Below are 24,322 nucleotides of genomic sequence, written 5' to 3' on the forward strand. Positions count from 1 at the left end.
CTAAAGATACCTAGTTTGGTGCATTTTATTCTGGGGGTGACTAAAGTATTTAATTTGGCTAATTTCTGGCCGGTGGAAAAGCTTTAATAATATGCAGTGACCTGTGGGACTGAATTGACAGTGCATTACTCCCACCTCAGTCGTCACATATTAATTGGGGGCTTGATTGTCCGGGATCCAAATCCAACCCGAATTATATGACCTATAAGGGGAGTCATACCACCCTCAATGCAAACCAGTCTCTTCCAGTCATGGATGAGCTGGACGAACAGACAACAAAATCAGAACTCAGTGATGCCATTGATTATCTAGCCAGTGGAAAAGCCCCTGGAAAGGATGGCATTCCCCCTGAAATAATCAAGAGTGCTAAGCCTGTTATACTGTCAGCACTCCATGAACTGCTTTGCCTGTGCTGGGATGAGGGAGCAGTACCACAGGACATGTGCGATGCCAATATCATCACCCTCTATAAGAACAAGGGTGACTGCGGCGACTGCAACAACTACTGTGGAATCTCCCTGCTCAGCATAGTGGGGAAAGTCTTCACTCGAGTCGTTTTAAACAGACTCCAGAAGTTGACTGAGCGTGTCTACCCTGCGGCACAGTGCGGCTTTCGAGCAGAGAAATCCACCTTTGACATGCTATTCTCCCTTCGCCAGCTACAGGAGAAATGCTGCAAACAACAGATGCCCCTCTACGTTGCTTTTGTAGATTTTACCAAAGCCTTTGACCTTGTCAGCAGACGTGGTCTCTTCAGACTTCAGCAAAGATCAGATGTCCATCAAAGCTACTAAGTATCATCACCTCATTCCATGACAATATGAAAGGCACAATTCAGCATAGCGGCGCCTCATCAGAGCCCTTTCCTATCCGGAGTGGCGTGAAACAGGGCTGTGTTCTCGCACCTACACTGTTTGGGATTTTCTTCTCCCTGCTGCTCTCACATGCGTTTAAGTCTTCAGAAGAAGGAAGTTTCCTCTGCACAAGATCAGGGGGCAGGTTGTTCAACCTTGCCCATCTTAGAGCGAAGACCAAAGTACGGAAAGTCCTCATCAGGGAACTCCTCTTTGCTGACGATGCTGCATTAACATCTCACACTGAAGAGTGTCTGCAGAGACTCATTGACAGGTTTGTGGCTGCCTGCAATGAATTTGGCCAAACCAACAGCCTCAAGAAAATGAACATCATGGGGCAGGACGTCAGAAATGCTCCATCCATCAATATCGGCGACCACGCTCTGGAAGTGGTTCAAGAGTTCACCTACCGAGGCTCAACTATCACCAGTAACCTGTTTCTAGATGCAGAAATCAACAAGCACATGGGAAAGGCATCCGCTGCTATGTCCAGACTGGCCAAGAGAGTGTGGGAAAATGGTGCACTGACACGGAACACAAAAGTCTGAGTGTATCAGGCCTGTGTCCTCAGTACCTTGCTCTATGGCAGTGAGGCCTGGACAATGTAAGTCAGCCAAAAGCGACGTCTCAACTCATTCCATCTTTGCTGCCTCCGGAGAATCCTTGGCATCAGGTGGCAGGACCGTATCTCCAACACAGAAGTCCTCAAGGCGGCCAACATCCCCAGCATATACACACTACTGAGTCAGCGGCGCTTGAGATGGCTTGGCCATGTAAGCCGCATGGAAGATGGCAGGATCCCCAAGGACACATTGTACAGTGAGCTCATCACTGGTATCAGACCCACCGGCCGTCCATGTCTCCACTTTAAAGACGTCTGCAAACGCAACATGAAGTCCTGTGACATTGATCACAAGTCATGGGAGTCAGTTGCCAGTGATCGCCAGAGCTGGCGGACAGCCATAAAGGCGGGGCGAAAGAGTGGCGAGTTGAAGAGACTTAGCAGTTGGCAGGAAAAAAAGACAGAAGTGCAAGGAGAGGGCCAACTGTGTAACAGCCCCGACAAACAATTTTATCTGCAGTGCCTGTAGGCGCTGCTTCACAAACCACTGACCACTTCTTGTACTTACCCATTGTCTCTTGAGACAAGGAGGCCAAAGAAGAAGAAAGGGGAGTATTAATTTGAAAGAGAAAAATAAAAGGACCCTGCTTTATTGGAAAGTATGGTAAAGACTATATCGTCAGAATGACATTAGCTGTAGCTGCCCAGTTTCTGGGAAAGGAGAATGTGTCTCTCTGTGATTTGACAGCTTTAACTAAGAATAAACTAAAAGATTTAGCAGCAACATTGGGGTTAGGGTTGAAATCAGGTGCTAGCAAAGCAGAGGTAAAATTGGCACCACAAACAGATAGTTGAGCATCTGAAACCTTATTTGGGGATTTAGATAACCCAAATGAGATGTTTAACAGCTCTTATATAAGTGCAGCACAGCAAGCTGATCCAGAGTTTTACAGAATAGCACAATTGACTCTGACAGAAGCTGAGGCGAAAGGAATTCTAGAAGGCTACGATTTTGAAGATGGGGTTTTGAGAAGGAAATGGAGACTGCCTCATAGACCTGCAGACGAAGTCTAGACAGTTGTTCAACAGCTAGTGGTACCACCTAAATATCAACAGGAATTATTAAGGTTAGCACATGACATTCCTTTTGTAGGAAATAAGGGGATTTGAAGACTAAATCACATAGAAGTCAATATTATTATTGGCCAGGCCTTACAAGGAGCATGAAGTAATTTTGTAGGACATGCCATACATGCCAAATGGTGGGAAAACCACAACCTACCATAAACTGGCACCACTTCCTATACCAGTAATTGAGGAACCATTTAGAAGGGTATTAGTAGACTATTTAGGACCCTTGCCAAAAACAAAAGCGATGCATCAATACATACTTACTATCCTGGACATGGCTACTTAATTGCCAGAGGCCATTCCATTGAGGACAATTATTGCTAAGATAGTAGTAGAAAAGTTAACCCAATTCCTAACGAGATACGGGTTACCACTTGAAATCCAATTGGATCAAGTTCCAATTTCATGTCTAAGATATTTCAGGAAGTCATGGTCAATTTGGGTATCAGACAATTGAAACCTTCAGCATATCACTCACTGACACAGGGAGTTTTATAGAGATATCACCAAACTCTCAAAACAATGATCAGAACATACTATCATGAATACTGCATGACTGGGATAAAGGGCTAGACTTTCTTTTGTTTGCCACCAGAGATTCACCGAATGAGTCGACAGGTTTCAGTACCTTCGAATTGGTTTACGGACATGAAGTCAGAGGTCCTCTAAAATTCATCAAAGACAGATTCTAAGAACAAAGGAATGAATCTTCACGACTAGACTATGTATCTGTGTTCCAGGAAAGGCTCACGAAAACTTGTTGAGTGACTCAGGAACACCTTAAAGCAACCCAAACCAATATCAAAAATAGGGCAGACAAGTTTGCAAAGTGCCGCAATTTTCAACCAGAGGATGAAGTATGAGCGCTGTTACCATTACAGGGAGAACCATTAAAACAGAGTTCAGTGGCCTATATAGAGTGTGTAAGGTAGACTACTTGATTGCCACCCATGATCACCGAAAGAAGAAGCATTGTGTCATATCAATATATGAAAGAAATATTATCGCAGGGGGGAGGATCAGCCAGGTCAGGTAATGGGGACTGTTGAGACGGAAAAGGAAAAGGGTAGTGAGGATGAGGCAGCAGGAGACCTAAACAATTCTCAGACTGAACCTCCAACTATCTGGTTAGCACATACAGACTACATGGCTAGGAAAATTAGACAATATGCTTTTGTACTTAGATGCAAAGCAACATGAAGACCCAACCAGGCTTTTCACAACACTTAAAAGAGTTTGTAGGGACAATCCAGGATGTACAACCTTAGCCACACATGATGTACAGAACCTTAGTTAGGCCACACTTAGAATATTGCGTGCAATTCTGGTCGCCACACTACCAGAAGGATGTGAAGGCTTTGGAGAGGGTACAGAGGAGGTTTACCAGGATGCTGCCTGGTCTGGAGGGAATTAGCTATGAGGAGAGGTTGGAAAAACTCGGATTGTTTTCACTGGAACGACGGAGGTGGAGGGGCGACATGATAGAGGTTTACAAAGTTATGAGCGGCATGGACAGAGTGGATAGTCAGAAGCTTTTTCCCAGGGTGGAAGAGTCAGTTACTAGGGGACATAGGTTTAAGGTGCGGGGGGCAAAGTTTAGAGGGGATGTGTGAGGCAAGTTTTTTACACAGAGGGTGGTGAGTGCCTGGAACTTGCTGCCGGGGGAGGTGGTGGAAGCAGGTACGATAGCGACGTTTATGAGACATCTTGACAAATATATGAATAGGAAAGGAATAGAGGGATATTGTCCCCGGAAGTGCAGAAGGTGTTAGTTTAGGCAGGCATCAAGATCGGCGCAGGCTTGGAGGGCCGAATGGCCTGTTCCTGTGCTGTACTGTTCTTTGTTCTTTGTTCTTTGATGTGGATATAGGGGAATCTGTTCTGAGAAAACAACTTCTTTACCACTTAAGTCCAGACAAACTGGCCCAAGTAAAAGCAGAAAACCAATACCAACTGGAAAACAACTTAATTGAACCGAATCAAAGAAGCTGGAGTTCAACAAGAGTATTAGTGCCTAAACCTGATGGGTCAAGCCAGTGCAGTAACGAAGGCAGACCAATTCCTTGCTTAGAAGACTGTATTGATAGAGTGGGCAGTGCTAGGTTTCTTAGAAAGATCGACTTGTTAAAGGGATACTGACAAGTTCCTTTGACTCCTCAAGCCAAAGAGATATCAGCTTTTGTAACATCAGATGGTCTTTATCAGTGCCGGGTGATGCCATTTGGGCTAAATATGCCCCAGTCACTTTTCAAATATTAATGAATCAGGTGATAACCAGTGTTCCCAACTGTGTAGTATATCTTGATGATGCACTAATATATAGTGACACTTCGCAAGAACACTTAAATCAGCTAAAAACTCTGTTTAAAAATAAACTTCAAGCAGTGGACTCAGTAGTAAATCTGGCAAAAAGTGAATTTGGAAAAGCAAGAGTGACATACGTCGGACACATACTAGGGCAAGGACAAATATTGCCAAAAACTGCAAAAGTAAAAGCCTCAGTGAAGTTCACTATTACTAAATCTAAATGTCAACTCATGAGGTTTTTCGGGATGTGCAGTTTCTACAGGAAGTTTGTATGGAAGTTCAGTACTGTAGCTACTCCATTAACCGATTTACTGCAGCAAAAGACAGCCAAAGTAGTATAGTCAGAGGAATGCCAGGCAGCTTTCGTAAAGCTAAAGGCAATCTTAACTAATGAACCAGTGTTGGCTGCTCGAAATTTGGCTAAACCCTTCAAGATAGTGATTGATGCTAGTGACCTGGGGGTTGGTGCAGTTCTATCGCAGGATGATGAATCGGGCATAGAAAAACCAGTAGGGTACTTTTCAAGAAAACTAAATCACTACCAAAAATGGTATTCCACTGTAGAAAAAGAAACAACAGGACTGTTGCTGACCCTTAAACATTTCGAAGTATATGTCCACCATGAATATAAAGAAACATTAATGTACATTGAACATAACATACTAATGGTCGTGGAAAAATTTAAAGCCAAAATGCTAGAATATTCAGATGGAGTTTGTTGCTGCAGCCCTATAATTTGTAGATTGTACATATCAGGGAAAAACAAAGTTATCGCCGATGTGTTGTCACAAATTTAGCCTTGTTAAGTTGCTTGAATAATGATGGTACAAAGAAAATTTCAATTAATTACCAGTAGAATGAATGGGGCATGAATGTGAAAATAGGTTTGGAGAGGTTATTTTAGATTTTCAAGAATGGTGTTTCATTTCACCAAGGGCAGAGGTGTCTTGGAGAGATACAGCACTGAAACAGGCCCTTCAGCCCATTGATCTGTGCCGACCATCAACCACCCATTTATGCTAATCCCACATTAATCCCATATTCCCTACCACATCCCCACCTTCCCTTAATTCTCCTACCTATACTAGGGGCAATTTACAATGACCAATTTACCTATCAACCTGCAAGTCTTTGGCTCTGGGAGGAAACCGGAGCACCCAGCGGAAACCCACATGGTCACAGGGAGAACTTGCAAACTCTGCACAGGCAGTACCCAGAACCAAACCTAGGTTGCTAGAGCTGTGAGGCTGCAGTGCTGACCACTGCGCCACGATGGAATCTTTTTTTCTGCTCCTGTAAAATCTAAATAGGGTTGTGTACCTTGAAGACTTTTTTATTCTCTGACACAGTGTGTGAATGCAGCAAGCCTGTTTCCTAGGCATCAGCAGGAGAGGAAGGGCCACCTACAGCATTGTATCAGTTGACTGCGTGCAACGACTGGCTAGAACTGGTTTGAACTGGAAGTCCTACAAAGCGTGCTCCCTGAAGGAAGGAAGGATTTTGCCTCTCAGCAGAAAATCTACATTTGCCTACAGGACAGACGCGGCTGGTCGTTTAATTCAGTCTGAATGAAGTTTAACTCCAGTAATGAGCAGCATGGCTGGACTGGGATCTCTGCCCTGCATTCTGGATAGCTGGAACAAGCGCAGCAGCCGACAGACTACTGGGAGCTCCACAGGGAGGAGTAGGTGGCCCGAGTGCCCATGAGGCTGTCGTCGAGGCTCAGGGCCTCAATCCAGCCTCGGTCGCCCTACCCGCTGTCACAGCTGGGAGCTGGGAGCTGGGAGCCGGGGAAGAAGCTCCTCTGTGAGCTGGATGGCGACCATGAGTGCAGTGTCAGCCTGGAGGACCCTGACATTGAGGAGGCTGTGCAAGCTGTGGGCTGGCCCGCTTGCCAGGGTTGCGACCACCACTGGACACCTCCCCCCCTGGCACCACCTTCACACTCCCTTCCCCCCTCGCACCCCCACCCACTCACACCTCCTTCCCTTACTCCCTCATCCCTTTCACCCGCCCCACCTCACACCCCCTCCCCCCGCACCCCCTTCCCCCACCCCCTCCCTCCTCGCACCCCCTTCCGAGCTCAACCCTCCGCACTTACTTCCCCCTTTGCCTCTGCATCCCCTTCCCCCACCCCCTCCCCCTTGCACCCTCTTCCCAGCTCCCCGCTCGCACCCCCTCCCGATCGCACCCCCTTCCCCTGCACCTCCTCCCCTCCCCACTGCGTCCCCTCCCCAGCTCCCCCACGTGCCCCCTTCCCCCCAACCCCCTCCCACTGCACCCCCTCCACCTTGTACCCCCTCCCTCCTCGTACCCTCTTCCCCCACCCACCTCCCCCTGGCATCCCCCCGCTCGCCCTTCCCCCTGCACCCCGTCCCCCCCTTCTCTCGCCCTCCGTGAAATCGCACAGTTTACTTGTTAGCTCCTATCCCTGAGCAGGGGCCCTAACAACCCCACTGCCTTATGGGCGTCTCGGGAGAGACCAAGGCGAAGGGAGTAAATCCTAACAGAAAGTCCGGAGTGGAACCCCGAAGGCGGTCATGTGTCACCTTTGGCATCTTTCCGGTAGTTCCTGCAGCCAAACGTCGTGCTCTGGCTCGGTCATAGAAGACAGAGGGTAACAGTGGATGGGTGTTTTTCTGAATGGAGGGCTGTGATTAGTGGTGTTCCGCAGGGATCAGTGCTGGGACCTTTGCTGTTTGTAGTATATAAAAATGATTTGGAGGAAAATGTAGCTGGTCTGATTAGTAAGTTTGCGGATGACACAAAGGTTGGTGGAGTTGCGGATAGTGATGAGGATTGTCAGAGGATACAGCAGGATATAGATCGGTTGGAGACTTGGGCGGAGAAATGGCAGATGGAGTTTAATCCGGACAAATGTGAGGAAATGCACTTTGGAAGGTCTCATGCAGGTGGGAAGTATACAGTAAATGGCAGAACCCTTAGGAGCATTGACAGGCAGAGAGATCTAGGCATACAGGTCCACAGGTCACTGAAAGTGGCAACGCAGTTGGATAAGGTAGTCAAGAAGCCACACGGCATGCTTGCCTTCATCGGCTGGGGCATAGAGTATAAAAATTGGCAAGTCATGTTGCAGCTGTACAGAACTTTAGTTAGGCCACACTGAGAATATTGCATGCAATTCTGGTCGCCACACTACCAGAAGGACGTGGAAGCTTTGGACAGGGTACAGAGGAGGTTTACCAGAATGTTGCCTGGTCTGGAGGGCATTAGCTATGAGGAGAGGTTGGAAAAACTCGTATTGTTTTCACTGGAACGCCGGAGGTGGAGGGGCGACATGATAGAGGTTTACAAAGTTATGAGCGGCATGGACAGAGTGGATAGTCAGAAGCTTTTTCCCAGAGTGGAAGAGTCAGTTACTAGCGGACATAGGTTTAAGGTGCGAGGGGCAAAGTTTAGAGGGGATGCGCGAGGCAAGTTTTTTACACAGAGGGTGGTGAGTGCCTGGAACTTGCTGCTGGGAGAGGTGGTGGAAGCAGATACGATAGCGACATTTAAGAAGCATCTTGACAAATACACGAATAGGGTGGGAAAAGAGGGATACGGTCCCCGGAAGTGCAGAAGGTTTTAGTTTAGATAGGCATCAAGATCTGCGCAGGCTTGGAGGGCCAAATGGCCTGTTCCTGTGCTGCACTGTTCTTTGTTCTTTTGTTCTTTGTTCTCTGCACTCCTTTGAACCCCACCAGGAAGGCTGAGAGGGGGGTTTTGATGCTTGGGCAACTCACAACCTCCATACATCCGCCCAGGCATGCGCCATGGAGAGGTCACTCCATAGTCGCCTCACAGCGACCAAATCAACACGGAAGGCAGCAGTTACGAGTTATAAGTCCAGCTGAATTGACGTAGATATTGGGCGCCACGGGTTGCCTTTGTCGGTGGGAGAGGTCATCTCATCTCACTGGACAGCTACCGCCCGCCTCAAACCGGGCAGCCCCCGGTAAGTAAGGTTCTGTCCTGCCACAGTCCACCTGCTTCAATGGGTGTTTGGAGCTCAGGGTAATTGCCCGAAAAGTAGACTGTAACACCACACCAAACAGCACGACTAAAAAAGGAAAGAAGGTACCAACCCTTTGTTTTGCAAGCTGGAACGTCAGAACTATGTGTCCTGGCCTGTCGGAAGACCTTTCACAAATCAATGATTCTTGGAAGACCGCCATCATTAACAACGAGCCCAGTAGACTCAATGTGGACATTGCAGCACTTCAGGAGGCATGCCTCCCTACGAGCGGATCTCTAAGAGAGCAAAACTATACCTTCTTCTGGCAGGGTAGGGATCCTGAAGAACCTAGGCAGCATGGAGTGGTCGAGTGGTCTTCACCATCAGAAACTCTTTGCTCAGCATGAAAGAGCCACTTTCAAATGGCTCGGAACGCATACTGTCCGTCTGACTGCTCACCGCCTCTGGTCCATTACACACACTCAGCATTTATGCTCCAACACTCTGCTCTCCACCTGAAGCTAAAGACCAGTTCTACGAGGATCTCCATAATATCATTAGCAGCATCCCCAACACCGAACACCTGTTCCTGCTGGGGGACTTTAATGCCAGGGTTGGGGCTGACCATGACTCATGGCCCTCCTGCCTTGGGCGCTATGGCATTGGAAGGATGAATGAGAATGGACAGAGATTGCTTGAGTTGTGTACCTATCATAACCTCTGCATCACCAACTCGTTCTTTCACACTAAACCCTGTCAACAGGTTTCATGGAGGCACCCAAGATCACGTCATTGGCACCAGCTGGACCTCATCGTCACAAGACGAGCCTCTTTAAACAGCGTTCAAATCACACGCAGCTTCCACAGTGCGGACTGCGACACCGACCACTCCCTGGTGTGCAGCAAGGTTAGACTCAAACCAAAGAAGCTGCATCACTCCAAGCAGAAGGGCCGCCCGCGCATCAACACGAGCAGAATTTCTTATCCACAGCTGTTACATAACTTTCTAAATTCACTTGAAAAAGCCCTTCAAAACACTCCCACAGGGGATGCAGAGACCAAGTGGGCCCACATCAAAGACGCCATCCATGACTCAGCAATGACCACCTATGGAAAACGTGAGAAGCAGAATGCAGACTGGTTTCAATCTCACTTTGAAGAGCTGGAACCTGTCATAGCTGCTAAGCACTTTGCACTGCTGAACTATAAGAAAGCCCCCAGTGAGTTAACATCCGTAGCACTTAAAGCAGCCAGAAGCACTGCACAAAGAACATCTGTGCAAATGACTACTGGCAACACCTATGCAGTCATATTCAGCCGGCCTCCGACACTGGAAACATCAGAGGAATGTATGATGGCATTAAGAGAGCTTTTGGGCCGACCATCAGGAAGATTGACCCCCTCAAATCTAAATCAGGGGACACAATCACTGACCAACGCAAGCAAATGGACTGCTGGGTGGAACACTACCTAGAACTGTACTCCAGGGAAAATGTTGTCACTGAGACCGCCCTCAATGCAGCCCAGTCTCTGCCAGTCATGGATGAGCTGGACGTACAGCCAACAAAATCGGAACTCAGTGATGCCATTGATTCTCTAGCCAGTGGAAAAGTCCCTGGAAAGGACAGCATTACCCCTGAAATAATCAAGAGTGCCAAGCCTGCTATACTCTCAGCACTCCATGAACTGCTTTGCCTGTGCTGGGACGAGGGAGCAGTACCACAGGACATGCGCAATACCAATATAATATATATGTGTTCATCTGAAGAGGAAAAAATCTCTGAAATTGAACTTTTGCATTGTTGCAGGTAGCAAATTCCTTTTTAATTCCAGTCTCTAAGAGGTCTCTGCCTCAGGAGTGACTTTTTGTTGCTTTTTGTGTTTCGGGGAGTTCTGGAATTCTTAGTCAAGTTTCTACTCATAGACTGCCAATGTAAAAATCCAAATACATCTGTTGCTATACTCCTTGTTGAAAGAACTGTGTGATGCCTGCTGCAGTTGAAGTACTTTGAACGCCAATCAATTATAGACTGTTCATCAAATTCGCCAGCAGACTTCGTGTGGTATCTGACTATTAGACTCTGGGACACCTCACTGAACCAGGAGCGTAACTCACCAGGACTTACAACCCTGCTCCCTATTTATTTCTAAGAAACAGCTCTAATTGTTAAACATCATTTTGAAACTGGTTAACTGCTGGGTTTTTGAATGTTTGTGTGCGTGCATGAGGTTTGGGAGGAATAAGACATTATAAGGTCTTTAGACATAGATTTATCTCAACATTGGTTTAAAATTTAGTTTATTGATAAATAGTTTGTTGTTGTTTAAAGATATCTGGTTTGGTGCATTTTATTCTGGGGGTTACTAAAGTGTTTAATTTGGCTAATTTCTGGTACGTGGGAGAACTTTACAAATATGCTACAACCTACAGAGTAATGGGCCTGAATTGGCAGTGCATTACTCCTGCCTCAGTTGTAACACTGTAAAATCAAATTCCATCTCAACAGCCTGAGTTTCTTTGTTCTGAATGTTGAGAGAAACACAAGTGGGTCATGGTCTGTATCGACTAGTATTTCCCATTGACTGTTGCTTACATTTATCACAAATTGCTGTAGAAGCATTGCTCGATTTAACATTGTTACGGACCATCAAATAATAGAATCGTATAGTACAAAAGGAGGCAATTAAATTCATCGTCTCTGTGCTGGCTCCTTGAAAGGGTCATCCAATTAGTTCTACTCCTCTTCACTCTCCACTTAACACTGAATTTATTTTGCATCAAGCTGTTGTGCAATTGTCTTTTGAAAGTTACTCGTGAATCTGCTGCGACAATCTGCTATCAGACAGTCCATTCCAGAGCATCACAACTCACTGAGTAATAACAAAACAAAAGTCAGCTTTTGTTTTTGGCTCTTTTGTCATTTCTCTGATGCCCGACCCTTCAGATATTGGAAATAGTTTCTCCTTATGTACTCTATCAAAACTACTCAAAGTTTTGGACACATATATTAAAATCTCTCTGAATGTCCTATGCACTAAGGTGAATAAGTCCAGTTCCTCTAGTTTCCACACGTAATTGAAATCCCTCATCAGTGGTACCATTCTAGTAAATCTCCTCTGCATAGTTTTCAAAGCCTTGACATACTTCCGAAAGTGTGCTACCCAGAAAAGGAAAATATTTTATTCCAAATTGTTTTTACAATAGTAAATTATGAACTATTTGACTGTATTTTGTGCTTTCCACAGCTTCCTAATTGAAATTTGCTATAGTTTTATCAATATAAAGGCAATTCTTACCTAAACCCAGATAACAAAACTTCTTCAGCTGACAGAAAGAGAGCAACTTATTTCAAAAGCTTGCACAGCGTATTGAACAATCCAGCTGGGGGCGAAGTGTGAAGTTGCACAGTCATTTAGATACAAAGTCGATGCTATTCTCTGAGGCGATTGGACCATTGCAAATGTTAAAAAGAGGAGATAAATAAACCCACCAATCAGAAATTAGTCAGTCTTATATCGGCAGTGGGGAAACTTTTAGAGGCAATAATTTCAAGCAAAATGCATAGGCACTGGGAAAACTGTGGAATGATCAATGGATCAATGGAATTCAGCGTGATCTGTAAAAGGCAAATTGTGCTTGACTAATGCGTTCGATGTCTTTCATGAAGCAACGGAGAGAGTTGCTGAAGGTAGTGTGCTTGATGTTTTATACATTGACTTTCAAAAGACATTTCACAAAGTGCCACATAGTAGACTTATAAGCAAAGCCAAGACATAAATGGATAGTGGCAGCTTTGATTCAAATTTCTCTAAGGGGCAGAAATCAGGGAGTAGTGGTGAACTTTTTTTTCCCGATTTCAGGGAATACACAGAAGTGCCCACAGGGAACGGTTCTGTACTGTAGTTTTTGATCTATATTAATGAAATAAGCATCAGCTGACGACATGAAGATGGAAATATAATTAATGGGAGGACAGTAAGATAATTGAGGACAAAGACAGACTGGACAAATGGGCGGACATTTAGCAGATGAAATTTAACGAAATGACATGTAAAGTGATACATTTTGGTGAGAAGAATGAGGAGAGCCAACATAAACTAAACGGTATAATTTAAAAGAAACAGTCGGAACACAGCGACCTAGTAGTGTAGGTTTAAAGGTTGCTGAAAAAAATGCATGTTATATGGCTTTATTAACAGAGGAATAGACTACAAAAGCCAAGAAGTTATGATAAACCATCATAAACATTGATTATGCCTCAACTGGAATATTGTGTTGAATTTTGGGATGCATGCCAAGGCCTTGGACTGGGTGCAGAAGTGATTTACCAAAATGGCACTAGGATGAGATACACTGGAGAGGCTGGTGTTGTTCTCCTTGGAGAGGACAGGGTTAAGAGGAAACTTGATGCATGTGTTCAAAATCATGATTGTTATAAAGTAAATAAGGAGGAACTTTTTTCTGTGGCTCAAGTTACAAAACCAAAGTATATGTGAGGGACAGTGCTGAGGGAGTGTTGCACTGATCAAGGGGCAGTACTGATGAAGTACTGCTCTGTTGAAGGAGCAGTACTGAGGGAGTGCTCTATTTTCCAGTGGCAGTACTAAGGGAGTGGTAGAGTGTCAGAAGCATTGCAATGAGGTTTGGCTGCATTGTCATATGGGTAGTACTGAACGAGTACAGCACGGTGGTATTGGCAGTTCTTGTTGCTTTTTGTGTTTCGGGGAGATCTGGAATTCTGAGTCAAGTTTCTACTAATAGACTGCCAATGTAAAAATCCAAATACATCTGTTGCTATACTCCTTGTTGAAAGAACTGTGTGATGCCTGCTGCAGCTGAAGTACTTTGAACGCCAATCAATTATAGACTGTTCATCAAATTCGCCAGCAGACTTAGTGTGGTATCTGACTATTAGACTCTGGGACACCTCACTGAACCTTATTAGTTGTACTAGGGACACGGAAATCCACAAAATGTAATAACTCCTTCATCACTTCTGCAACTTTCATCAATCTGGTCTCTGTAATTTTTGGGATACTTTTAATTTTATCACTGTTCCCATCTCCCTGCCCTCTGAGCCCATTTCTGCTGTTTTCTGCTAATTCTCTGCTTCCCAGCACTGCCTCCTCCACCTGTCAAATTAGTTTAAGCACTACCGATTACAGAGTGTGAAGCTGAGTGGTGGCAAGAGCAGGAGTGACAGTATCAGCAATTAATAGAGTAGGAGACAAGGCCCCCAGACACACAGGGAGGGGTCTTATACATATACAAGATGCACGGCACCAACTCGCCAAGTCTCATTTGACAACACCTTCCAAACCTGCGACCTTTACCACCTAGAAGGACAAGGGCAGCAGATGCATGGGAACACCACCGCCTGCAAGTTCCCCTCCAAGCCACACACAATCCTGACTTGGAACTATACCACCGTTCCTTCACTGTCGCTGGGTCAAAATCCTGGGAATTCTTCCTAACAGCACTGTATTGAGTACTTACACTGGATGGACTTCAGTGGTTCAAGAAGGTTGCTCATCACCACCTTCTCAAGGACAATAAAGGATTGGCAACAAATGATGGCCTTGCAAGTGACATTCATATCCTCTGAAAGAATTTTTAAAAATCTTGTATTCTGTCAAACTTATCGAGGGACAGGACCTTTTCCTGGTCCTGACCACTGACTGGCTGCCAGAGTGCCTGTCTGGGAGACTGTCAATTAAAAGGCTGCCTCTGGGACTGCTGTCCATTTAAGGAAGACGGGTGGGTAGAGGTGGGGGATGCCACTGAAGCAGGGAGACCATGAGTGCACCTCCATCGTGAGGTGCCCTCTGAAGAGATATTTGCTATAATAAAATAAACTCTAGCCACAGCTACCATTCCACCCCTGTGGAGGAGAAACCCCTGCACAGGATGGCCAGCTGCCACAGCTGCTGATGACTTGGACTCCTGTTGAGAGATAGAACAGAAGGCCTTGCAGGACCCCAGCAGGTAACTCCAGGCATCTGCTGGGCTTGGCCCTCAGTGAGGGACCTGTCCACAGCTGGGAAGATACCAACAGCATCCCCACTCAGCCCAGTTAATTGTACAAATTGGCTAACCCCCTCCTGCAGGGTGGGTAAGGTGTTGTCGATGAAGACCAGCCTCCAGCAAGAATGAGTGGAGGGGAAATACGTTGGACTGCAGACCCGTGACAAATTTAAATGAATTTGTTCCAGGCCCTGCCTTGAAACCCGCCTCTACAGGATTGGTTAGATGCTATCTACAGTGTGCAGAGCTGAATGGTGGCAGTGTATAATCAATGGAAAAAGTGACCTCCCGGAATAACAGGTGATTACTTGGTGAGTATTATCATTGTCTCGATTTCTGGAACTGAGGGCTCTAAGTGTTAAAGTAAGAAATTTAGCTAATTGCGTGAAACGTTTTTAAGTTTGGCAAGTTTTAAATTTTGGAGCTGTAAGCGGGATTCAGTCTAAGAAAGTTTAATGTTTTATTTAAACTAAGCTCCATTTAAATTAAGTGATGTCACAAGAAGGGAAGCATCACCTCAGGGCCTGAGGACAAAAATCAAGGCTGAAACTCCAGTGCAGTAACTAAGGGAATGCTGCATTGTCACGGCGCCATCTTTCAGACGAGACCGAGGTCCCATCTTATTGCTCAGATCCATGTAATAGATTTCATAGCTCTATTTCGAGGAAGAACTGAGAAATTATCCCCAGTGTCCTGGCTAAAATGTATCCTTCAATCAAATCACCAAAACACATTATCTGGTCATTATCACCGTTGTTTGTCGGAGTTTGCTTTGTGAATACTGGATGCAGCTTTTCCTGCCTTATAACAGTAACTACACTTCAAAAAGTACTTCATTGGTTGTAAGAAATTCTGTGAGAAGTCTGGGGGTCATGAAAGTTACGACATAAATGCAAGTCTTTCCTTTCTTTCTAATTGCTGAGTGGCTGGTGAGTGTTTATATAGTTAAGTCTTAGATTACTTTCCATTAAGTCAATTAATATTCGAATAAATAAAGGCATGGCAGGGCACCTCAGTCCTGTTCACACATCCTGTTCCATGGAACTGTAGGAAGCTTCTCGTGTCTTAGACAGACACATATCTATAAAATGTTAGTAACTGGAGGGCCTTGAACTCTGGGTTTCGGAGCATGTTCAGCAACTGTCATCAGTGTGGTTCACCCACCAGGCTGAGTGTCTCATGAATAGCAGATGTGGTCACTGATAGTTTAAGGGTGTGAAAGCAGGGATGAAATGGGTGATCTCCAGACAGTCAAGGAAGGCAAGTGAGGTAGTGCTGGAGTCCACTATGTGCATATCACTCTCCAACTGTTATTCAGTTTTAATACTGGTGGGAGTAATCGTTCCTCTGGGAGGTGCAGCCAGAGCCGAGTCCCAGGCACCAAAGTACAGAGGGACACGGGGAAAATTGTGAAAGCAATAGTGATAGGGGAATTCTAAAGTTAGAAGACCAGACAGGTGTTTCTGCAGCAACAGACATGAGTCCAGGATTCTGTGTTGTCAGGGTGAAGGATGTCATGAGTGGTACATAGTGATCTGAGGGAGGAGGCTGAATAGCAGGAGATCGTGTTCCATATCAGTACCAAAAACCAAGGTGGAAGGAGAGATGAAGTCCTGCAGGCAGGTTTTAGGAAGCTAGGAAAGAAACTGGCAAGCAGTACCTTAGAGGCAGTACTCTCCAGATTGCTCCCAGTCCCACATTCCGGGAATAGAAGTATAGAAGTGATTATAGAAATAGGAGGACAGAGCAAATGAATGCATGGCAGGAGAGATGGTGCAGGAAGGAGGGCTTTAGATTTTTGGAATATTGTCACCGGTTCGGAACGAGAGGGCAGACAGGTTGCACCTTAACAGGGCCAGGATCACTGCCCTGTCAGTGCAGTTTGCTGGTGCTATTAGGGAGGGTTGTGTCTAAGTCGGTAAGGTGATGAAAACCAAGATGGAATGTCAGAGGAAAAACAAAGTGCACAATGAATTGGGAGAGAGAGTGGCACTAGAAAGGGAAATAATATAGCGTTTTGTGTGGTCAGAGCAAAAGGGAATGCAATAATCTTTCAATTCGGATTACCTTGCCTGTATATGAATGTGCAGAGTGCAGTAACTAATGCTTGTGAGCTGCCGGCGCAGATAGCCAAGTGAGAATATGAGGTCAGGGCGATAATGGGGCCCTGGCTCAACAAAGGGCAGTGCGCGATACTAAATATTCCTGCATACAAGGTGCTCAGGAAAGATAGGGAAGGAAAGAAAGGAGGAGGGGTGGAAGAATCGGTAAAGGAAAAAAATTACAGCGCTGAAAAACAAGGACGTCCTAGCAGGGTCATGGACAGAAGCTATTTGTTTCGGGATAAACAACAATGTAAGAACCATTACACTGCTGAGCATATTATATAGACCAGCAACTAGTGGGAAAGCTATAAAGGATCATACTTGCAAGAAAATTATAGAGATGCAAAACAATTATAGGTAGCTATAATGGGGGATTTTAATTACCTTAATTTAGACTGGGATAGAAATATTGTACAGGGCAGAGAGGAGTGAGATTTTGCAATATGTTCAGGGGAATCTTGTAGATCAGCATGTTTCTGACATTGCTGAATCTGGAACTGGGAAATGAAATGGGTCAAGTGGATGAAGTGTCAGTAGGGGAATATTTAGGGAACAGTGATCATAGTATCATAAGGTTTAGGTTAGCAATGGAAAAGAACAAGGCAAAACCCAGGATTAAAATAATTTATTAAGAGAGGGCATATTTCATTTCGAAGAACGGATCTGACCCAGGTAAATTAACATCAAAGATTTTCAGGCAAATCTGTAAAGAAACAAAGGGCTGTCTTTAAAGAGGAGATGGTTGGTGTACAGTCGAGGTTTATTTCCTTGAGGTGGGATTGTAGGCCAAACAAAACTAGAGCTCCCTGGATGATGTCTGAGATAGAGAGTAATATGAAGCAAAAAAAGGATTTGTATGACAGATGTCAGATTGATAATATTCACTGAGAACCACGTTGTCAATAGGAAGTTCAGAGGGGAAATGAGAAAAGAAATAAGAGAAGCAAAGAGTATGAGAAGGCATCTCACCATCACCTTCTGAAGGCTATTACAGATGGGCAATAAATGCTGGCCTAACCAGAGACACACACATTCCATGAAAGGATTATTGAAAAATGTGGATTAATTAAGGAAAACTCGTACGGATTTGTTTTAAAGGCAAATTGTGTTTAACTTACTTGATTGGGTTATTCGATGATGTAGCAGAAAGTAATGTTTGAGGGTAATGCAGTTGCTGTGGTCGACATTGATTTCCAAAAGTTGCTTCATAAAGTGCCACATAACAGGCTTGCCAGTAAAGTTGAACCACCTGGAATAGAAGGGACAGCAGCAACATGTTAGCTAGGTGACAGGAAGCAGAGTCGTGATGACTGGTTGTGTTTTGCACTGGAGGCACATATAAAGTGAGGCTCTCCCCCAGTGTCGTTATTAAGGACCACTGCTTTTCTTCATCACAATTAGAGGCCTTGAGTTGGGAGTGCAGGACACACTTTCAAAGTTTGCAGATTACACAAAATTTGGAAGTATTGTGAAAGGTGAGGAGGAGGTGAGGGGTGACACAGTGGCGCAGTGGTTAGCACCACAGCCTCACAACTCCTGCGACCCGGCTTCAGTTCTGGGTACTGCCTGTCCTGAGTTTGCAAGTTCTCCCTGTGACTGTGCGGGTTTCCACTGAGTGCTCTGGTTTCCTCCCACAGCCAAAGACTTGCAGGTTGATAGGTAAATTGGCCATTGTAAATTGCCCCTAGTGTAGGTAGGTGGTAGGAGAATGGTGGGTATATGTTATTCATATAGGATTAGTATAAATGGGTGATTGTCAGTTGGCACAGACTCAGTGGGCCGAAGGGCCTGTTTCAGTGCTGTATATCTCTATACAAAAAGATGATGATGAACTTCTGGAGGAAATCTCCCATCTGGTGGATGGGTAAACATGTGGCAAATGAAATTCAATGCAGAGAACAATGAAGTTACATATTTTGGTAGGAAGGATGAGGAAAAAACAATATAAAATAAAGGATATAATTCTATGCGGGGGAGAGCAGGAGCAGAGGGAGCTGGGTGTAAAAGTGTACAAGTCGTTAAAGGAGGCAAGGCAGGTTGAGAAAGTGGTTAATGAGGCACATGGGATCCTGAATTTTATAAGTAGAGGCAGAGAGTAAATTAGCAAGGCAATTATGGTGAACCTCTAGAAAAATATTGGTTCGGCCTCAGTTGGTTTATTGTGTTCAGTTTTGGGCACCACGCTTTAGGATGTCTGTACATGCACTAAAAAGGGTGTAGAAAAGGTTTACGAGAATTTCCAGAGATGAGGGACTTCAGTTGCGTGCTGGGGCTGTTATCCTCAGAGAAGAGATTTGATAGAGATGTTCGAAATCTTAGGAGTCTGGACAGAGACACGTGTTCCCATTGGCAGAAGAGTGAGGATCCAGAGGACACTGATAAAGATGATTGACAAATGAAGTAAATAAGGTTCATGCAACAATTGATTTGCATATGGTTTCATTGCCTAAGTGTGTGGTAGAGGTGGTTTCAATTATAGTTTTTCAAAATGGAATTGGATAATTATCTAGATGGAAAAAACTGCAGTGCTATGGGTAAAAGACAGGGGAGTGGGGCCCTTTGATTTACTCTTGCAGAAAGCACGGACATGACTGGCCTCCTATGGCTCTGTGTATAGAATAGTAATTCTATGATTCTCTGAACAGCTAACCTAGTTAACCCTCAATGAGAGCATAGATCTCGGCTTTGATCCAGAGCAATTCAGCAATGCAGTCTTCCATGTGCCTTATCAATGGAGGGAGATTGAAACAGCAGATGAGTTTTCTACTTTTGATTTCTTTTATTTACATGACGTGCAGTCAATACGTAATATTTTATAGCTGATGAATCAGAGTGTTTCAGAGTGCATAAGTGCAGCCTCTGAGTGAGAAGGTTGTGGGTTCAAGCCCCACTTCAGTGACCTGAGCACAGAATCTAAACCAACTCCCCCAATGCAATATTGAGGAGGTGCTGCACTGTTGGACGTGTTGTCTTGCAGATAAGACGTTAAAGCGAGGGTCCTGTTTTCCCTCTCCACTGCACATGGAAGATTCTATGATATTACCTTGGAAGAAGAGCAAAGAATTTATTCCCCCTGCCCTGGCCAATATTTACAGCTCAACCAACCACACTGACAAACAGATTATCTGATCATTGCCACATTGCTGTTAGTAGTTCATTGTTGTGCACATTACAACAGTGAATAAACTTTAATGAGCTTAGTTGGCTTTAAAACTCTTTAACTGGTCCTGAGCTCACAGGAGGGACAATTTAAATTCAAGCCTTTATATTATTTTTTATGTCCACATTTATTTGTTAAGGCACAATATCACCAAGTGTGCTGGACTGTAATGATAGCTTAATCTTGCAATGTCTCAGTTTCAATTTAAACTAAGCAGTTCGCCCGGATGATCTTTTTTGCAAAGCAAACCAGAATCCGCACATATACATGAGGCTTCACCACAGTTACCTCGTGACATATTTCATAGCTTTCATCAAAGTGTCCTAACACATTATGCTTCACCACAAATCCAGCTCTAGTTTCCATGCTCATTGCTAGTATTTGCATCTGATGGGGTAATTAGCTCCTCAATCAGGACACATTAATCAATGAGATTTTAATAATCAAATACGATTCGGAAGTGAAAGCAAAATACTGCAGATGCTGGAAATCTGAAATAAAAACAAGAAATGCTGGAAATACTCAGTAGGTCTGGCAGCATCTGTGGTGAGAGAAGCAGAGTTAACGATTAGGAAGTGCATTGGCCATCTAGTGGCGTCTAATTACTGAGTCCTGTGATTGACTACATTCAAGACCATCATCCGGACTTGGCTGCTTCCAATGAAAGTGTTAAGTTCATTCACATACTGCTATAGCAGCAGTCTGGAAAAATGCTAGAATCTATTATAAAGATGTGATAACCAGACACTTAAAAATGATTGGACAGAGTCAACCAGGATTTAAGAAAGGGAATGTTTGACATGCTTTTTGGATTTTTGAGCATGTAACTATATGTTATGTAATTATGCATTATATATTTTATATATATTATATATGTATTATGTAATAGTAGATGTAGGAGAACCAGTGGATCTGGTGCATTTGACTTTTCAGAATTTTATTTTTGATAAGGTCCCACACAAGAGTTTAGTGCAAAAGAAAAAGCACATGGGATTGGGTGTAATATACTGGCATGGACTGAGAATTGGTTAACAGTCAGAAAAAAATAGAGTGGGAATAAAGGGGTCATTTTCAGGTTGGTAGGCTGTGACACAAGGATCAGTACATGGGCGCCAGATATTCACAATCTATAACAATGATTTCGATGTGGAAACCAAATGTAGTATTTCCAAGTTTGCTGATGTCACAAAACAAGGTGGGAATGTGAGTTGTGAGGAAGATGCAAGGAGGATTCAAGGGGATTTAGACAGGCTAAGTGAGTGAGCCAGTGCATTATATTGTGCAAAAATGTGAAGGTATCGACTTTGGTAGGAAAAGCAGAAATACAGAGTATTTCTGAAATAGTGAGAGATTGGGAAATGTTGATATCCAAAGTGATCTGGGTGTCCTTGTTCATCAGTCACTGAAAGCTGACATGCAGATGCAGCAAGTAATTAGGAAAGCAAATGGTATGTTAGCCTTAATGCAAGAGATTTCCAGTACAGGATTAAAGAGGTCTTGCTGCAATTGTGTAAGAGCATACGAACATATGAATTAGGAGCAGGAGTAGGCCATTTGGCCCTTCGAGCCTGCTCCGCCAGTCAATAAGATCTTGGCTGAACTAATTACTTCACATTTCCACCGACCCCTGATAACCTTCCACCCCCTTGCTTATCAAGAATCTATCTACCTCTGCCTTAAATATATTCAAAGACTCTGCTTCTACCGCCTTTTGAGGAAGAGAATTCCAAAGACTCTCAACTCTTCGAAAGAAAAGATTTCTCCTCATCTCTGTCTTAAATGGGCGACCCCTTATTTTTCAAGTGACCCCTAGTTCTAAATTCTCCCACAAGGGGAAACATCCTTTCCACATCTACCCTGTCAAGACCCCACAGGATCTTATATGTTTCAAACAAGTCGCCTCTTACTCTTCTAAATTCCAGCAGATACAAGCCTAGCCTGTCCAACCTTTCCTGATAAGACAGCCCACACATTCCAGGTATTTGTCTAGTAAACCTTCTCTGTACTGCTTCCAATGCATTTGCATCCTTCTGTAAATAAGGAGACCAATACTGTACACAGTACTCCAGATGTGGTCACACCAATGCCCTGTATAGCTGAAGCATAACCTCCCTACTTTTGTATTCGATTTCCCTCGCAATAAACAGTAACAGTCTATTAGCTTTCCTAATTACATGTTGTACCTGCATACTAACCTTTTCCAATTCATGCACTAGGACACCCAGATCCCTCTGCATCTCAGAGCTCTGCAATCTTTCACCATTTAGATAATATGCTTCTTTCTTATTCCTCCTGCCAAAGTGGGGAATTTCTCACTTTCCCACATTATAATCCATTTGCCAGGTCTTTTCCCACTCACTTAACCTATCTATATCCCTTTGTAGTCTCCTTATGTCCTCTTCACAAGTTACTTTTCTACCTATCTTGGTGTCATCAGCAAATTTAACCACAATACCTTTGATTCCTTCAACTAGGTCATTTATATCTGTTGTAAAAAGTTGAGGCCCCAGCACAGATCCCTGTGGCACATTACTTGTTACATCTTGCCAACCAGAAAATTACCCATTTACACCTATTCTCTCTTTCCTGTTAGCTAACCAATCTTCTATCCATGCCAAAATGTTACCCCCTACACCATGAACTTTTATTTTCTGCAATAACCTTTGATGTGGCACCTTATCAAATGCCTTCTGGAAATCGAAGTACAATACATCCATCAGTTTCTCTTTATCCACAGCACATGCAACTCCCTCAAAGGACTCCAATAAATTGGTTAAAAATGATTTCCCTTTCACAAAATTTCCCTTCAAGTTGGATTGAATTTTTCGAGGAGGTGACTCAATATGTAGATGAGGGTGAAGCAGCTGACATAGTCTCCATGGACTTCAGTAAGCCTTATTTGGTAAGGTTCCGCATGGGAGATTGGTCAAGAAGGAAAGAGCCCATGGGATCCAGGGAAATTTGGCAAATTGGATCCAAAATTGGCTGAAATAAAAACAAGAAATGCTGGAAATACTCAGCAGATCTGGCAGCATCTGTGGAGAGAGAAGCAGAGTTAATGTTTCAGGTCAGTGACCCTTCATCAGAACTGACAAATATTCGAAAAGTGAAAGGTTTGAAGCAAGTAAAGCAGGGGTAGGGCAAGAGATAACAAAGGAGAAGGTGTAGACAGGACAAGCTCTCAGAGAATAACTGACCAGAAGGTCATGGAACAAAGGCAAACAATATGTTAATGGTGTGTTGAAAGACAAAACATGAGTACAGATAGGGTGTTAATGGACTGTAAATTGAACAGCCGCAAGTGCAAACATGAAAAAAAAAGTGGGTAAGCAAACCGAACAAACGAAGATAAAATAAAACAAACACAAAAAAAATTAAAAAGAAAAAAGAAAAATAACTAAAAATGAAAGTAAAATGGGGGACTGTCATGCTCTGAAATTATTGAACTCAATGTTCAGACCGGCAGGCTGTAGTGTGCCTAATCGGTAGATGAGATGCTGTTCCTCGAGCTTGCATTGATGTTCGCTGGAACACTGCAGCAATCCCAGGACAGAGATGTGAGCATGAGAGCAGGGGGGAGTGTTGAAATGGCAAGCAACCGGAAGCTCAGGGTCCTGCTTGCGAACTGAGCGGAGGTGTTCCGCAAAGCGGTCACCCAGTCTGCGTTTGGACTCCCCAATGTAGAGGAGACCACACTGTGAGCAGCGAATACAGTATACTACATTGAAAGAAGTACAAGTAAATCGCTGCTTCACCTGAAAGGAGTGTTTGGGGCCTGGGATAGTGAGGAGAGAGGAGGTGAATGGGCAGGTATTACACCTCCTGCGATTGCAGAGGAAGGTGCCGTGGGAAGGGGTCGAGGTGGTGGGAGTAGTTGAGGAGTGGACCACGGTGTCATGGAGGGAATGATCCCTTCGGAATGCTGACAGGGAAAGGGAGGGGAAGATGCATTTGGTAGTGGCAACACGCTGGAGGTGTTAGAAATGGTGGAGGATGATCCTTTGGATATGGAGGCTGAAAGGGTGAAAAGTGAGGACAAGGGGAACCCTGTCGTGGTTCTGGGAGGGAGGGGAAGGGGTGAGGGTAGATGTGCGGGAAATGGGCCGGACATGGTCGAGGGCCCTGTCAACCACAGTGGGGGGGGGGAATCCTCGGTTGAGGAAAAAGGAAGACATATCAAAAGTGCTGTAATGGAAGGTAGCATCATCAGAGCAGATGCG

The 24,322-nt window shown here is 44.4% G+C and overlaps 1 protein-coding gene across 1 annotated transcript in view; it reads right to left on the reverse strand.

The window, feature by feature from the left end:
* LOC137345887 (uncharacterized) overlaps positions 1-20,468 on the reverse strand; it is a 97,309-nt gene extending 76,841 nt beyond the window's left edge. The window contains exons 1-3 of the mRNA XM_068009132.1: positions 20,391-20,468; positions 18,758-18,795; positions 18,061-18,191 (exon numbers count right to left, since the gene is read on the reverse strand). Coding sequence (XP_067865233.1) covers positions 18,061-18,191; positions 18,758-18,795; positions 20,391-20,468 — 247 coding nt within the window. The remainder of the gene's footprint in view (positions 1-18,060; positions 18,192-18,757; positions 18,796-20,390) is intronic.
* Positions 20,469-24,322: the final 3,854 nt, after the last annotated feature.

The sequence above is a fragment of the Heterodontus francisci genome, chromosome 29 (assembly GCF_036365525.1).
Source record: "Heterodontus francisci isolate sHetFra1 chromosome 29, sHetFra1.hap1, whole genome shotgun sequence".
NCBI classification, from domain to species: domain Eukaryota; kingdom Metazoa; phylum Chordata; class Chondrichthyes; order Heterodontiformes; family Heterodontidae; genus Heterodontus; species Heterodontus francisci.